The sequence below is a fragment of the Charadrius vociferus genome, unplaced genomic scaffold, assembly GCF_000708025.1.
Source record: "Charadrius vociferus isolate BGI_N301 unplaced genomic scaffold, ASM70802v2 scaffold27, whole genome shotgun sequence".
NCBI lineage: Eukaryota > Metazoa > Chordata > Aves > Charadriiformes > Charadriidae > Charadrius > Charadrius vociferus.
In genome coordinates, this window is record NW_009649173.1 from 237,474 (window position 1) to 255,295 (window position 17,822).

Here is a 17,822-nt window from a genome sequence, read left to right on the forward strand (position 1 = left end):
CTCCTGGGCGGCCTTTTCCTTGGGCTGCCGGGGGCTCCTCGCTGTCCGCCAGCCCGACAGGTGGAGGGGAGCGGCGTGCCCGCTCCCGCGCTGAGGGCTGCGGCGCGCCCAGGCCTCTCCCCTGAGAGGAGGGAAGGGATCCTCAGGTACCCTGCGGTGCCTGGGCGGGCTTCCCTTCCCAGGGGCGTGTGTAACCCACCTGGAGCAGCTGCAGGACTTGTAGGGAGGTGTGGGGTGGAAGGGTCGACCCTCTGCCGTTTAGCCCCGGGTAGTGTGGAGGGCCCTTCAGAGCCCAGGAAATGCCCCGTGGGAAGATGGGTGAGAAGGTTGTTTCCCTCCAGCCCGTGGGGATCAGTTCTTTACTACCATGGTTATCCCATGCAGTTATTCCTGCCTCTGTTGCTCTCTGTGTGGATGTGCTCAGTTCATGGAGGTGTAAAGCCAGTAGGAGCAGGGCGTCATGTGTACCCAGTCCAGTAGTTGTTGTGTTCATCATGATGTGTCTGTGTAATTGTGTGCAGCCCAAAAGAAAGGGTAGGAGTTTGTGGGCTGCAGCCTGCTCTGTGGTGCGTCTGTTCCCCCAAAATGTGATGCAGGCTTGGAAGATTCGTCCACCTCAAGCCAGAGGGTTCTGGTCCCATGTACCCTTGTGGAATCATGTCTTTACACATCTAATAAAGTTTTGTGAGCTTGTGTCATCCCAACACCTGTTTCAGGGCTGATATATCAATATTACTATACAAATTCGACTTCCCTTTCCCCCTCCGTGCGCACTGTCTGGCCCACTTGTTGCTGTTGAAGTACATCTGCAAAAAAGTCCTTGACCTATAGTTATGTGGAGGGCTATGTTCAGTGTTGCTTTTGAATATATCAGTATCTTATTGTGGCATAAAATGCACCCTGAAAAATAATAAGGAACCAACAACTCTTGTCTTTTAGCAGATCTCTTAACTCTCCTCATTTCCCTAATCCATGGAGCAAAGAAGGTAACACAACTGGAAAAAAACCTGTGTCTTCAAAACACCATGTGGATATTTTTAGTAACACTGAAAGCTCTCTCTACAGTTCCCACCTAATCAATACAAGCAGGGTGTTTTAAGGTGGCGTTTGAGCCCTAAAAGCATTTCTAGTACATGCTCACTTTGTTGGATTTAAGATGTATCCTTAACACCGTTAGAATATTTTACAGATGATGGCCATTTGTTAACAGCTGGCAGTAAGTAAGAACAAAGGAAGAAGCACTAGCTAAGAAACAGGTTTTTAATTCTCCTTAAATTGTTGGGCACGTATTTTGGGAGGGATGTATTGAGCTTTAGACTGGATGTCTGTAACTACTGCCTTCTACGATTTTTTTTTTAAATAATCTCATCTGAAAGTAAAGGCTGAAAGGGGTGGTATAGGGGGGCACAGCAGGTTCTAGCAGAGTCAAAACATCTAGGTGTTCAAATTCTGTTGCTGAAATTGTTGCTATTTGTGCTCTCTTTCTGCACAGTTTGGAAGTTTTGATGACAGGCAGGTTTTCATTCACAGCAATTGAGCATAGCACAGATGCTTTGTGAAGAGATTTGTTGTTAGGAAGTTCCTGACTTGACTTTGGCTCTTAATTGAGAGTGAATCAGGTGCAGTTTCTGTGATGAGGTCAAACTGAGCAAGAGTATGTTTAGTTGCGAAGGTGGGCTGAATGAGTTTCTTTATAGGGCTATGCAGCTGTTCCTGTAAGTATGAAAAGTGTTGGGTTTCTTCTAGATGCTGTTTTGGAGTACTTAATAGTTGATGTACCATCAGTTTTTTGGAACAGAGGACGTGTGACTTAGATAATCATGTTTATCAGCAGGGAGAAGTTTGCTAGGAAAGAAGTTACTGATTTATCTGAACTTCTGTTTACTTTGTTTTGAATTATACCACTTGTATTTGATATTTTCAATCCCCTACATAATGCTAGTGGATGATGAAGGATTGGACTATTTATACAGCAGAATTGAAGTGCTATAGCCTAGGACATTTTGAATGTTACTTTGGTTTATCAGTGTGTGCTGGTCAATGTGATTTATTTTTTTTTATCTGAACAAAAAGTTATGTTAGAAGAAGTCAAAATGTGGTGTTACACAGAAGAATAAAAAGTGTCAAGATGGAATCACATCACATCCTTGGCGGATTAGTGGTTTGTGCCTTTATTTGAAAAAAAAATGTATAGATATCCTCTTGATATTTTTCTCCTGTTTTTACAGGAGAAATATTAGTATCAAAGAATGACAACAACTGCTTCACCAAGTGGATGCATTGTGCAAGAGGTCATTATTTACAGCTACCAACTTTATTGAACTCTTCCTTACATTTCATCCTTATTTGTAAGTTTATAACTTATTCCAAAGTGATGAAAAGATACGCAGCTATGGAAATAGACTCTTCTAGGCAATTTAGCAGAGCCAGGACCCAGGAACTCTGTTCAGCTCAATTTTTGCCTCTGACTGGCATTGTGATCTTGAAAAAGGCAATAAACATTGCTCAGTTCTGGAAAATTAACTGGACAAGCTGATGGAAAATAGAATCTATGTTACTAGATGACAGCCCGAGGAAAACATTTCAAACAAGAAAAAAACCCAAGGAAAAACCTGTTGAAGTTAGGAGGTCATCTAGGGGGATCTGTGGAGGCCTCCAGGGAAGCATTCTGCTGGAGGGTATGTAAAGCTTGGGGGCAGGAGAAGAAAGTCGAGGCAGGCTGAAGTCCCCTTCTTTGTGCTGTATCCTTAGGTATGCTGAGCTGGGACAGTAAACAGTGTGGCTTGTGGGTCAGTGTTCTGTAAGGATATATTGTGGTACTGTTCAAGTGGTGATAACACATATTAAGGATGCTGGAAAGTACAGACTTATGGGAAACTTTGCTTTCTAAACAGAGAAAATTTGTTTCTTTTTGGTTTTTCATGTTGTGGCTTTAACAGACCTTTGATCTCTCTCAGTCTTTTAGAAGCGGAAAAACAACTTAGGTTTGATGTTTTGTGTGCCATCAACTGAAATTGGGGCCATCATGAATATAACCAAGGGTGGACTGGTGCTGTTTTCAGCTAATTCCAATTCGTCATGCATGGAGCTGTCGAAGAGGATTGCTGAGTAAGTAAAATCCTGCAGGGCATCTTAGGATCTTTGGGTTACTATGATGGGACTTACTTTCCTAAAGACTGATTTCTCTGTTTAAGAAAAGTTAAAACTGCCACAGTTTGCAAGAATGTCTAGTGTGCTGTATCGCGTGGTGTATTTCAACAAATCAATAACAGAGAAAATAACTTGTGTTTAAATTGTTTGGTGGCAGGTTGTGATTGACTGCAGTATGTTGTAGAGAACGTGGGAAAAATGATGTCTGGGTAGTGGTAAATAATCATGGCAGAAGTTTTCAGCGTTTCCTCATTCTCCTTGTAGCAGAGTTTTCTTAGAAGGCAAAGCTGCTGTTCAATGTATCGTTTAGATGGGGACATTTGTTTAGCTTTAAATGTGTGAATAGCTTCAGCAGAACTTTTATGACTTAAGGAAATTGTTACCGTGCTACTATAGCAGTATCAGGATGCATAACGTTATCAGGAGTATTGCACATGATGGGTTTCTTCCTGAGGCTTATGTACCCAAAGTTAGATAGAGGGAGGAGGAGAAAAGAGAGTGTAAAGGAACTGAGGTTACGCATTGTAAGGGCTTGGGCATTAAGTGCATAGCAGACTTGGTTGTCTCCTTTTTTTAGTGATGGGGATTTTCACTGCGGTGAAATAAACATAGCAGACATAGTCTTCCATTATTCGTCAAATAGAACTCACTAGTATTTCCTATTCACTCTACACTGACATTTTTTCTCTAGAGAAGAATGATATAAAAGTGGTCTTTTAAGCATTGTGCATATGTATATACATATATATGGCAACATGTATAATGTGTCTAGAAATATATATTAAAAGTTAGAAATTGTTACATAATCTAGTAATCAAGCATTGTTTTTTTCCCATTGCTTGTTCTTCTGAGCTTGACTTGAAAATGAGTTCAGCTTAGCCTGCAGTGCAGCTTCTGGAAATTGTAGTTGCTTTGTTAAGAAATTTCCACTATAATTACTGGTTTTATGGTTTGGGCTTTTTTCTTGTTTTTCTTCTGTGAAATACAGCCTTTTCAGTAACTTGCATTGTATGGGCTTTGCATTTGTTTTGCATTTCATTTTCCAATATTGACTTCTATTTTGCTTTTGTCTGCTCCTGCAGGCGCTTAGGAGTTGAGATGGGGAAGGTTCAGGTTTATCAAGAGCCAAACAGAGGTGAGCATTTAATTGGCAAAACCGGAAACTTACCTAACTCTGTTGTGCATGTATTGGCTACCCTTTTCTTAGACTATTGAGTTTTGCTGTTGCAAATATTACATGTTTCTCTTCTTGGCAGAAACAAGAGTGCAGATTCAGGAGTCTGTGAGAGGAAAGGATGTATTTATCATCCAAACAGTTTCAAAGTGAGTAACTTGAAAGACACTGCTAGCATTTTGACACGGACTGTTCAAAGGAATGCTTCTGTTTTAATTTTTTATTGGATTTTATGTATATGATACGGTATAATAAGCTTAGATTACCTAGACAGAGGCTTCTCTTTGTGTTTTTTTTCTGGGTTGTTTGGTGTGTTGTTTTTTGGGGTTTTTTTTGATATACACGTTAGGGAGACTTAAGTATAAGTTTACCTCTGTTATTTTCATTTTCAGTGAATATGTCAATGAAAGTTTCGCCTGGGGTGTCTGTGTTCTGTTGTCATTCTCTTTAAATTCTTCCCTTTTCAGCCAGCAGTCTCCAGTGCCATTAAAAAGTTCTAAATGTAGGAGGAGCATTTCCTAGGCAATGTGTCCAGTGATCCAGAAAACAGCTTTTATTTTTTTAATGTGAAAAGAACTTTACAAATGCTAAGACTTTTTTCGAATAGGAACAGAAATGGTAGGTTTCTTAGTTGATGGCCAGTTCTCATCTAAGAGGATACCCTCTCAATCTTTTGATGTGGGGTGGAAAATAAATGGTAATTGTTAAATATTTAGCCTGCTGTTGGCTTGAACAATAGAGGAATGTGTTGTAAAGTCTGAAACTTTTTTTAAAAAAGAGCTGATCTATATGGAAAAACATATCTATTTTGTTTTGTGTGCAATAGAAAGAAATGTTAGAGATAAATTATGGACTACTTTGTTGCAGGAACGTGGTATAACAAAAACTGCTGCATTGCCCAAATAGCAAAGTGAAAAAAAAATTAGGTGTAATTCTAGTGAAAAATTAAAATGCTGGGTCCAGGGCATTTGCCATCCTGAGGTGCACAGCTGGATTTTTAGCGAAGGTCGCTCAGTTACCATACTCTCTACTACCCTGGAGTGAAGGTCCTGGTGTGGGTATAAATATTGTGTTGAATATTCATGGTTTTATGCATGAGGTACAGAAATAGATGCTTCTCATTCCAGGGATGTGAATACTACGATCATGGAACTTCTGATCATGGTGTACGCTTGTAAAACCTCCTGTGCCAAAAGCATTATTGGAGTGATTCCTTACTTCCCGTACAGCAAACAGTGCAAGATGAGGAAAAGAGGCTCCATTGTCTCTAAATTACTGGCTTCAATGATGTGCAAAGCTGGTAAGAATGCAGGCTGTTATGAAATAATTAGGGCAATGGGGGTTCCTGCTGTCAGCTTTCAGGTTTAGAGAGGTCTGTGCACAAGCTGGGACTTTGTTTAAAAATAACTGCTGAGGTTTTTGTGAGTTTAAAACCCACATAGAAAGGAGAATGTAATTAGAAGTGTTTCCAATTGATGAGTTCATAAAAAACCCAAACTTGTAACCGCCATTTTAGATTGTGTCCTACTGAGCTTGCAAAATGAGTCTGCTGGACTCTGCTGCTTTGGGCCATGGTATCTATCTCTTGTAGTACTGTTCTTTGCCTTTTTAACGCTCTCAAACAGTTGTGCTTTGTCGTTTCTAGTCTGTTTTTCACCTGTTGGATGAATGCACGTTGTATCTGTCCTTTACATTTGAGATGTTGTGGGAGAATGAGATTATTCACTTTCACAGCCTTCAACACGTTTTCATTTCTGCTCCTTTCCTTTTGCTCATGTCCCTGGGAAAAATGGGCAGTTACAATGAATGCAGTGTGATCTAGTTTCTTATTTTGGGAGAATTGTTTTGATAATTAGAATTTGGGAGAATTTTTCAGGAGTTCAGAACTCTAATGTTTGCTGTGCCAGGGCCTTGCTATGTGGCATAGGACAATTTATTTCATTAGTGCTTCCATTTTGTCACATGTCGAATGGAGAAAGATCTTACCTGCCTCAGTGTGGCACTACTGAGTCAATTATGTAGAGTGTTCAGAGGTTCTTCTAAAAGGGACACTGTAGAAATATGGAAACATGGTAACACTGGTGTACTTAAGAGGGACACAGTTAATATGCTACATACTTTCACCAAGTATAGTATTCTTGTTCTAATTCAGCTTAGAGATTTTGTTCTGGACAAACTTCAGTTCAATTTACTGGGGAACTAAGAGTGTGCCTGTTGTTCTCTCTTACTTTTCTTGATGTGCTTCTCTATGTGTTTTTTTTGTTTGTTTGTTTTTTATGTAAAGGACTAACTCATCTTATTACCATGGATTTACATCAGAAGGAAATACAGGGCTTCTTCAACATTCCAGTTGATAACTTGAGAGCATCTCCATTTTTACTACAGTACATCCAAGAAGAGGTGAGGAAGGCCTGCTATTACAGTTGCTCTTAGAAATTATTTTTTGTCATGTCTCAAGGCTTCTGGAACAAATTCCTCTGAAAAGACTAACTTTTCAAACGCGATTTTAAAGGGGGAAAGGTCATGTTGGGGCAGTGGATTTTTTTCTTCACCACAGGCTTAAGTTTTCCTTTCATGAGGAGCTGGTGTTTTCTTATTCATACATTGATGCTGTTCTGTCATCTTAGATATATTGCCCTAACTAGTATTAAAATAAAAAGAAGATTTTCTTGCTCTTGATATCCTCTTCCTTTCCTGTTTCCAGTTTCCTTGACGTTTATAGGAAGAACTGCTTGTGTAGGTGTAATTTATATCACATTATGAAACCACTTTCAAAGTTAAGTTGTAAACAGAGCCTAGTGATCATACTCTGAAAGTAAGAACAGAAGACTTCTTATGTGGTAATCTTCACCTGCTGTTTGTTCAGCATGTCTTGACTTGAGGAGCTTAACTTCTGATGTTCTGTGCGTCCATTTCTCCATCTTATTTTTATAAGTGCTTTGAGAAGTGCTACTGGTAGATTCGTATATACAAATTGTGCAAATGATAATTGTAGGTATGAGATGTATATTATGACTCTGACTAATGATAATTTGCAATAAAGCAAATGCTTTCTTTCTGGTGAGGGAAAAGGTTTAGCTCACTCTTTTGAATCCAAGTTACAGAGAAATGAATGCCTCAAATTAAAAATAAAAATAATAAAAAAAACAACAAAAAAACCTCAAACCAAAAAAGGACAAATCCCAAAACCAAACCAACATGATTTTGTTATGACAGTATTAAAATCTGTTTGGGAAATCAGCTACCATTTGAATCATTATCATTTCATTTGGTAATAGAGTCCAAGAGGATGATAGAACAAAGCGCCAGGATCTGGCTCTGCCACAGTCATTCCTTTTGTATACCAGGAGAGAAGTATTGCACATTGTACACACTTTGTAAGTGAAAAAAGAAAAAAAGTGGAAAACCAAATATGCAGACATAAGACAAGTTGTGCCTTTGTATGTTGCTTGAACATGGAAGCACATACTGATACATGAACTCTCAGTGGTTTACAAAGAATTGTTGCAGCTTTGAGACTGCTACCGCTGTGTGGTCTTAACACATGAATGTTTGTAGAGATCTGCTGAAGTATGTGCAGAGAAGTCTTAAAAAGATACTTTAAGTTTTTCATGTCTTCATTCCTCTGCTTGTCTGTGAGATAATTTGCTAAAATTAGAGTTGACTGAATGTATCTGATCACATAGGATCTATAGTGGCAAGTACCTTCACCAGCCAGGTAATTTCTAGGATCTTTTCTTAAAAGTTTCATCCAGTGCTGATTAGGAAGAATTTGGTACTCATCTCAAGTTTGTGGTGGCAGCAACTTGCTGTATATCCTGCATTGTGAATGCCAAAGCATGAAAAATGTTTCAAATGGGAGTTGCGATGGGGTATATCGAGTAGTATGAAATACAGTCCAGGTTGATAAGAATGGAGGTCACTTAAAAAGCATTTGACTGAAAGTTAAGAGGATGAGGGCTTGTAGTTGTTCCCTGTCAGGAATATATGCATAGGTGTGAAGGGAATTACTTGATGTTCTGGGATGAAGACAGTCCAATTAGTGAAATTAATGTGGTATAAAAATAATCTGGTGATTTTCCATTGTATGCTTAGCAAATACTCAATACTTCGTGTCTTCTCTCTTTCCTATGCGTACATGTTAATCTTAGACTGACGTAGCTGTTTGTTACAAGGAGTTGTTGATGTCTTACTATCTTTTGGATGACATTTTGGCTTTCTGACTTCATTTTTAAAGAGCTGCGAACAAATTTGATAATTTGGCAGGGGAAAAATGAGGCAATGATGTCTGAACAGGATCAAAGCCTTTATTATGTCAAGTGACAGGCCCTGCCTTGTCCATACCTTCCGTCATGTTAATCTTCGTAGCCTGTTGTATAACTAAGTGTTTGTAAAGGACAGAACATGCCGAATTCCCAGTATTATAGGTGGAGTTAGTAGCATTGTGGATTATTAACGTTGCCTGACATGTCCTCAGAAAAGCTCTTGTTTTCAGTTGGTGAGGCCCATGCCTGAATTTAGAATTTAATTTTTGATTTCCCATGCCTATTTCAGGTAGAGTGCTTTTGCAAATATTCAGCCAGTGTGGTTTGTGTGTTTGAGGATAAGATTGTGGAAGAACTTGCCTTTCTTGTGTTTGAAAAAACCCAAGTATTTCTATATTCTAGAATGGGTATTTGACATCTGACAGCAAGGTGATGAACTTCATGTCAGGGTATCATCTCCCCAAATCTGTGAAATTACAACTGTAACATCAATTTCCAGGTATTTAGTAAAGAGTCTTCCGTCCCTTAACACTGGGATCCTGAGGACTGGATCTACTCTTGCTGTTGCAGCCGAGAGTGGCTACGGACTGTAGTTATGGCAACTAATAGAAGGACAGACAGGTTCTCTGTGTGCTGCAGATAGTGAAGGGCAGCACAGTGAAGGAAAATGCTGAGTTTGCAAGGAAGGGGGTAAAATGCCATCTTAGAGGGAGCGTAGATTGCTGTTGGAAAGGAGGAGACTGGAAGTGCAAATGGTGGAATGCTCGAGGAGTTATGGACAAGGAAAGACGCATCTGATGTGGAATCACTGTTTGCAGGGAAAATGGAGACTAGGATAAGAAACTCTTGAGACATAGGGACTAAAATGCAGGCCAAATGAAGAGAGTCTGGAGTGAAAAGTCAGTATGAGAATGGGGCAAGGGCAGGAAACTTTGGAGTAGACTGTGCATGTGAAAACTGACTGATGTATCCATTAGATCTTGACACGAAATCCACGCTTCTTGGCCTTACCACTTTGCTGCTGTTGGCATTTACAGCAGCATTCTCTAGTGCTGATTTGCGTAGAAGACAGTTTGCAGCAATATTAGACGGTGACTCCAGAGTCAGTACAGCGAATGCAGAATTTTTATGTCTTTTGATGGTCCATATAAAGAGTCAGTATGGAGAGGTGTTATTTTTTTTTGGCGTACTCTGAAAAACAACCCTAAAACTAGGAAATAGATTAAATACTATGTTTTCAAGGGATTAAAGACTGCCATGTGCACACACAAGACAATTTAATTTGAACAGGAAACTTTAACTTTGATGGTTTCCTGTGTCTTTTAACACTTGTCTGTGTAGCCCTGATGTTCTTCTAAAGCAGTTACTTTTGTGTAATCTGTAATATAACATGGTGTTTATGAAAAGTACAGTTCTAAGTTAAAATCTGAATTTTCTAAATACCTGTTTTTACTGAGCTGTGAACTCTGATCATGTACCGTGGATTCTTGAGGTTGCTTTCTTATGTTAGTTGTTAGGTAAAATGTTTAAAATTCTGGCAAAATAAAGTTCTCTGATTCTTACTGAGTTTAAATTTGTCTAAAGATATGAAGTAGACATTGCTATCTGTTATTTACTACAGATACCAGACTACAGGAATGCTGTAATTGTGGCCAAATCACCTGCGTCTGCAAAGAGGTGGGTAAGATCTGCTCTCTTGTGTTAGAGCAGGAAATCTCTATTGTGATTTTGTTCTTAGGATCAAGTGAAGGACAGATATCCAATAATTAGAAGATGCAGCTTTCAAATCCCTCCCAATTCTACATGTCTCTGATGTGTAGTTTTTACATCATTGCTATAATCATAATAAATCAAAGGAGAGTAAAAACCAAACAAACAAAAGGATGAGGTAAATCAATAGAGTGCTTAGGATAAAGAAGGTATTTAATCATATTATATTTGTGTGCGTTTACATTATAAATTTCCTGCTGTAAATGAAGAAAAATAGCTGGAAGTATAGTGCCATTAATTGAAAGTAATTGCTTAAAATAGTCAGAATATGGTTGATCAGATCCTAAATACAGACATCTTACCCATCTAGCATGGTGAAACAGGATTCGATGTTTGAGATGATTTTCATTGTGAAGTAGTTGTTGGCTGAACGACTGTTTTAATCCGTGAATCTTTTTGGTTGACTATTCCTAAACTCTTTGGAATTACAGTGCTCTCAGCAGGTGGTGTAAGAGTTGTCATGGTTTAAGAGATACTGTATTTGCTGTGGTGACAAACTAATAGTTTGTTGAAACGTTATCTAGACTTTGGTGCCAAGGAATCATGATATTCTTTGTAAGAAACGTTTTTGTTATTTTATATACTGAATCAGAAGTGCTTTAACTTCATAGAAGTGTAGTGAGGGGAACAACTTTTGTCATTTTTGTTTTCCAGTAATACCTTTAATGTGATTTCTTTTGTTTTGGCGAGTTACGTTACATTTGCTTGTCTTTGACGGTTTCTTTTACTTGGTGTCAGTGTTGCCTCTTGTGAGTAGGCAGACATTTGTTGAAGCATTTTCAAGCTCATCAAGTAATGGTGCGTGCCAGCAAATAGTCTACACATACCTTTAACTGATCAGGAAGATAAGTTGCACGGGTAACTGATTTATGTTGGAGGGGATCCCAGAGCCTATTGTTTAGCTTCTTCACATGTACATGTGAGCATTTAAGAGCAGTATTTGAGGAGGTGCATTGTATTTGGAAAAGGGCGATTGAAAGCTTCAGCCTAATTAAGAACGCTTTTCAGATGAATGTCTACATGTGGAAGAGAACCTTTGCTTGATGAAGTTCAGAATGTTTCTGTGGTTTCTGAGCTCACTGGAAAATGAATGAATCATTTTACTCTTACTTTGAACTTTATTCATTTTAATATTGCATTTTAAAGTAATTATTATTGTTTTGTTGATAGGATTATGGCTTCTGAACCATAACTCTTAATGTTTGGAATCATAATTTATCTGTAGTTAACTACTAGAAAAAATATCCTAACTGTATGATAACCACAGGGCAGAAGATTCTTCATTTTTAATTAACCGAGCATCACGATGGGCAAATTATTCTCTGGACTTTGAGTTGTTTGGATAGTGAAACAAGGCTTAAGTGTAAAGGAGGTGATTCAGGCCACAGGTCTTAGACGCTAATGTTAGAACAAAATGACTCACTCTGGACATGCCAGACTCACTTTGACCAGATGGAGACTAGATGGCTGGCTTAGGCTAGATACCGAACTCTTGGGTGTGCAAGGTAAGGTAGGATCAATCTGCTAATTTTTACTTTCTGCTTCCAGTATCTGGGATACAGGCACTGTCTCTGAAATTCCGATATTCCTGACTCTCTGCTTTCCCCGCTCCTCCAGCGCATTTTACACTTTACATAAATTTCTAATTTTAGTCGAAGGACTACTGCATGGCGAAGGAACTTTTTGTAAGCTTGTAAAAGTGTTTAATTTTGAAGTGTGGTTTGTAAGGCAGAATGATTGTCTGGATTCTCTTTTCTGTAGGATATCTAAGGTCAGGGACATCGTCTTATTTAGAGCACATCTTGCTAAAAATAAATAGGTGAACACTTCTGGTTTCATGTGAATATTTTTTTTTTCCTATTAAACATAGACAGTCCGGGTATCTAGGCTAGTCTTTGTTACTGCTAGATGAAACCTGCTAAAGCATGGGATCTCAAGAATGCTGAAGGCTAGGAAGCTATTTTTGAATGTTGGGCAAACCAGAAGGGAGTTATCAGGATTATGTGACTTGCAGTATTTATCCTGTTGCTTCAAGGCCCGTATGGATACTTTCAAGGTTATTCTGACTCTTGCAAGCCTGGTGAAAAGATGCGAAGGGCCAAGTCGTTTCTTCCATGTGTTTTCCTAAAATTTTAGGATCATTCCATTTTTCCTCTGAAACTTTAGAAATCAAATGGAAATGTACAATGCTAATCTCTATTTGAATGGTTTTAAATTTAATGTATTTCTGTTTTTTTTAACCCTTTCCCTGCAGAGCACAGTCATTTGCTGAGCGCTTACGGTTGGGAATAGCTGTGATTCATGGAGAAGCTCAAGATGCTGAGTCGGACATGGTGGATGGGCGACACTCACCACCTACAGCCAAAAATGTAGCTGCTATTCATCCCAGTTTGGAGATACCCAGTAAGTAAGTTTGTATGTGAAAGTGTTCACCTATTGATTTTTGTGGGTTTGGGTGATAGGGCTGGCAGTGATGGACCATCAGAAAGGAGGGGTTCTTATAAAAACGGTAACGGGGGGGAGATTCTTTTTTGATGCCCTTTGTCCATGGTTTTATTGCTAGGTCGTATGTGAGGTCTGTCCCCTCTGTAGGAGGGGCTGTGTCATTACAAGTAGTCAGAAGAACCCCTGGCAGAGAGGCCCCACTGTTTTTTGCCATTTCTTTTTTCTGCTGGAGTTTTTCTGGGGGACAGAGCTAATAAGCTGAGCTGACACTGGGTTTGAGTGTAGCTCCGTGTCATGGGCCTTGAGAAAGTAGCCTTGCTGATGTGGGTGTGATCTATAGCTGCACCAGCAAAGCTTCATTGCGTAAACCTAGCTTGGATCTCAGTGGTTGTGTCTGAAAGCCACTCTATTCTATGTACTGAAATTAAGGATTGATTGAATTGGTTAAGAATTAGGGTGTAAATGAACATAGTTAATACTTTGGCGAAGCTTAAAAAAAAAAATCATATGTGTATTAAAATCCTGCTGTTTTTTTTTCCTAGTAATGCTGTCATGGTTCAAATAGTTGTTGCTTCACTTCTCTATATAACAGAGATGCCTCATGCAAAGCAGATGTTTCCACACTTGTAAATTGTATAAACTTTCTCTTTCTTTCTCCTTTTTTCCCCTCTAAAAAAATTTGCCATTAATCAGTGCTGATTCCCAAGGAAAAACCACCCATCACAGTTGTTGGAGATGTAGGAGGAAGAATAGCTATCATCGTGGTAAGTAAGATGCCATAGCTTTTGATAAGTTACATTAAATATGTTAAAGTTTTTGAATGAATGTCAGTCGTCTTGGCCTTTCCCTCTTCCCCTCATGGGGCAATCCCTCTGCCACTTGATGTTGCAGTAGGTTTGGACGCTCTGCTTTTCCACTCTTCCACACTTACCATCTAGCTCAGGTGTCTGAAGAACAGCATCAATAAAAATGTCCATTTTGTGTTGGCTGTTACACTTGTTATACTTGGAAAAGATGTAATGTCAATCCGGGTGTGCTGTGTTGACCTGTCTGAGGACACGGTGAATCTCCACTGACTCGATCTTACTTTGACAGGATGACATCATAGATGACGTTGACAGCTTTCTTGCTGCAGCCGAGACTCTCAAGGAAAGGGGGGCTTACAAGATCTTTGTAATGGCCACACATGGCCTGTTATCTTCAGATGCTCCCAGGCTGATAGAGGAATCTGCCATCGATGAGGTAAGTGGGGATTCTGAATTTCTGATCAAATGATTTGGGGTTTTTTAAGCAAGGAATTTTCTCCTGTCTTGATTCTTAAAATATACTGGCATTAAGAATTTAGCTGGGAGGTTTCTGGGTTCAGGCTTTTTTACTGTGGAATTGTCTGTTGGAATATTAGCGTCTACGCATCCCTAAACTATAGCAATGGGAAATGAGGAGAGTAGTGAGATGACGCACTGCCGCTATTCACAGATTTCCCCCTCAGTCTGGGGGATATTTTCGTATCTTCCTTTGGGCGTGCGTGGCAGAATGACAGGGAGGAAGGACAGTGCCATTAGTACCTGCGGATATGTGCAATCCTATAGCAATGCATGGCTCTTCCTAAGGTTTTTGACCCTGACAGTATGTAAAATCTCGTTCTTGTATCATTAAGGGCCGCTCCATAGGATCTGGTGGGTGGACATTCCCTTTCACAGTTCCGATATGGGAGGTGGAAACCATAACGGAGCTATGTCTTTCTGATCATTTTTTCTTTCCGTAGGTGGTTGTTACAAACACAATTCCACACGAAATACAAAAACTCCAGTGCCCTAAAATCAAGACTGTGGATATCAGCATGATCCTCTCAGAAGCCATTCGCAGGATCCATAATGGGGAGTCCATGTCGTACCTTTTCAGAAATATAGGACTGGATGATTAAGGCTTTTTATCCTGAAGAAACACCCCGGGCCAAACTGGAAGCGAACAGATAACGAGCTGTGAAGCATCATGCTTACCTTAATACTTCTATTGAGCCACTTTTTGTTTTCTCTTGGTTTAAGTATCAAGGTAGAACAGTTTTTAAGAGCTATTTTTTTTCTTTGCAGGGTGTTTTTTTTTTTTGGGGGGGTGGGGGTGGGTGAGGAATAAACATTTTACAAAAAAACTCTTCTAGTTGCTTTTAGGTTAGTTGCACTATATACACGATGGAAGAAACCCACAAAACACTTGGGGCAAGAATTTGGCTTCTAAATTAAGCATTCCTTTTCCAAAGCTGCTTGCTACAAGTGCTTTAAAAGATAATAAAATGAAGTGACTGTATAATATTTGCATTTTAAAAGCCAAAAAGGTTGTACTGTTGTATGCAGTTAAGTGATTTTGTAGGAGTGCTTTTATAGAAAAGCATATGAAATATGCACCTGTATTTATTTTCTGCGACAAAGAATAAAAACTTGTTTTGTGTGAGCTTTCTAAAAATGTCCATGTACTAGTCACTTGTCTTCTAAAGTGTGTCCCCTTAAAAGTGATTTGCAGGTATTACGTTACTGAAAGAAATCCAGAGGTGAATTGATTCTTCTGTGCTAATAATGTTACTTTGGAATATGAACAGCACTCAGCATTCTTGGCAGTAAGGGGGGTAACATGCGTTTTGCTTGTTGTTACAGCGAAACACCTGCAGATGGGGAGGAGAGGCTGCTTTTCCCCAATACTGATACTTATTGTTGTTTTTCAGCCTGTCAGCTGCTGAACGGTCTTGTAAAATGCGGAATAAAACCTTTCACCGTCTGCTTGTAGGTGCTATCACAAAGGTTTTTGTGATACCGGTTGTAATTTGGCTGTGTGCAGCTCTGCTTCAGGGAACGTGGGAGGGAGATGAATCTACGGCTGGATGGCAGGGAACAAGAGGGACTTGGGAGAACTTGGGAATATTGGAGAGGGCAGAGGTCTCAGCTGGCAGAATCTGAATCAGCTCATCACAGGTAAACTTTTTTTCAGAGGTTTGTAGCCTGGCCTGAAAGCGTGGATCGGCCTAAAAATGTGACCATAGCGCAGAACTTAACTTGTTCAGGTTTGTTTTCCCAACCTTCCTTAGGTACGTGTGGGTGGAGCGATCAGCTAGCTGCCGCGCCGAGCTGCCAGTCTCACAGATGCAAAGTTCTTGACCTGTTACAGAGAAAATGGTGGTGGAATTAATGAGCATTTAAGGGGTTGTTTGGTCTAACCTGTCTCCAGGAAAATGTCCTACAAATGAGTATAAAACTTTTGGCATATTCAAAACCAGAAGTGAAAATTAACCTTTGTTGACACCGTTTCTCTCTACTTGAGACAAACTTCCAAGGGCTTTGGAAGGTTCATTTGCTTTTAAGGATAAAAAGAGGTTTTTTTCCTTCCCTTGTCTGTCTGGGCACGATGGAGGCCTGGACTGTGGCTAGAAGACCTAGATATTGCTTGGAGTTCTACAGTACTTGACCTTGTTGGTACGTTCATCAAGTGAGGTGGTGATTGTATTTAAGCAACTGCACATTTCTGTTCGGATAATGTTACTCTTCATTCTGTGAGCTTATTTTTCGTAAGATTATTCTGTTTGATTTTTGCAGTCCTGTCCGGAGAGGTACTTTCTGTCTCTGTGAAATGACAAAATGCGAGGCTGTGTCTGGTTATACTTTAATGACAGCAAGTTATTAAACAGTTCAGCGATGTTAATAGATACACCAAGCTGACGTATTAACACTTGTACGTACTTCGAATGTGTTAATGCAGGTAAAATTCCAGCTGAGCAGTGAGGGGGAACTTCAGTTCCTCTCCCAAGTGTGCAGACCTGCTCCTGGGTGCGTCAGCGGCTATTTCAAAGCGAGGAGGAATATGCTGACCTGTCTGGGTGATGGGCACATTAATTGCAGTGTCTTTATTTTGTTAGTGAGACCTTATGATACGTGGTTGGAAAGCGTGCTGCTGCTTGAAAATGAGCCAGCCAAGCATCCAGTGCAGCAAACGGTATCATTACTAAATACCCAAAACCACTGAATTCAAAGGCTGTTTTCCTGCTGCTTGTTTCGTGTTGGCCTTTGGAGGAAATAACTTCATCTCTTCTGTGAGCGTTTCTGCTCGTCGGCCCTCACTGGTGTGCTGAGGATCCACCTCGGATGGTCACCTAACTCCTGTGTTTGACCCTTGCTTTAGCATGTAGAAAACCTCCAATTTTGCCTGGTTTGTGCAGTGCAATTACTGTAGTGATTAGGACTCAAGAATTTGGGAACAGTCGCGGTCGTAAGACTGATCTGGTTCTTTGGCGTCTTTTTTTTTTGAGTGGTTGAAAGAGAGCAAAGCACGTGCAACTTCCCTTGGACATTTTTCATGTCCCTTTCATTCCAGCAGGGCTACCTGATCTCTACGTGCTTTTCCCAGAAGCAAACCCAGCAGATGGTCAGAAATGCCAGCTATTCTTAGAGGTGTTACTTTGGGATCCTTCAAATGTAAAGAACACTTTAAAGCCCCTGCTTTATTCAGCACTTCCTACAGTAATTAACTAGGCAGAAGATCACGCAAATTCTTTCCAGACTTGTAGTATCTGCAAGAAAAATACTGGGGTTTGGTTTACAGCTTAGAGAAGACAAAAGCCTTGGTGGCTTCTAGATTTGAGGCGCCTCTGCAAGAGGCTGTTGGGATCCTGCACCGGGAGAGCCTGTGCCGCAGAAATGCATTAATTGCAGGAGCAGTTGGGACTGGAGCCTGCAGCTTCTTCAAGATCAAGGCAGAAGCAGCAGCAAACCCCGAGGAGATGGGCGTTAAGTAGCTGCTCCTTTGTGACACCGAAATCAAAGGCGCTGCCCTGGCCCCTGCATCCCTGGGGTGCCAGCCAGGAGGGCAGCGGGGAAATGGGAAGGGGAGGGCGGCAGCGGCCGGCCGGGCTGCCCACCCAAAGGCCTTTGGAAGCCGAGCTCCTGCTGCCGGCTTGTTTAATGATAAATGCCCTCAAGCTGCTAACGAGTTACTGATTCAGTGGCTGGCTGTGAGAGGCTTTCGCCAAGGATGAA

At 40.3% G+C, this 17,822-nt stretch overlaps 1 protein-coding gene across 2 annotated transcripts; it reads left to right on the forward strand.

Moving 5' to 3' along the window:
• The first annotated feature begins 2,225 nt into the window (after nt 1-2,225).
• On the forward strand, nt 2,226-15,258 carry PRPSAP2 (phosphoribosyl pyrophosphate synthetase-associated protein 2). 2 transcript variants are annotated; one of them, XM_009888530.1, is made up of 11 exons: nt 2,226-2,348; nt 2,958-3,108; nt 4,233-4,285; nt 4,407-4,473; nt 5,452-5,624; nt 6,609-6,724; nt 10,211-10,266; nt 12,614-12,762; nt 13,498-13,568; nt 13,900-14,046; nt 14,570-15,258. In XM_009888530.1, the coding sequence occupies exons 2-11, from the start codon at nt 2,990-2,992 to the stop codon at nt 14,726-14,728; spliced, it is 1,110 nt and encodes a 369-aa protein (XP_009886832.1). In that variant the 5' UTR covers nt 2,226-2,348; nt 2,958-2,989; the 3' UTR covers nt 14,729-15,258. The 2 variants fall into 2 exon arrangements, with proteins under 2 accessions (XP_009886832.1, XP_009886833.1); XM_009888531.1 differs by lacking the exons at nt 2,226-2,348; nt 4,233-4,285; nt 4,407-4,473 and having other exon boundaries at nt 2,990-3,108.
• Nucleotides 15,259-17,822: the final 2,564 nt, after the last annotated feature.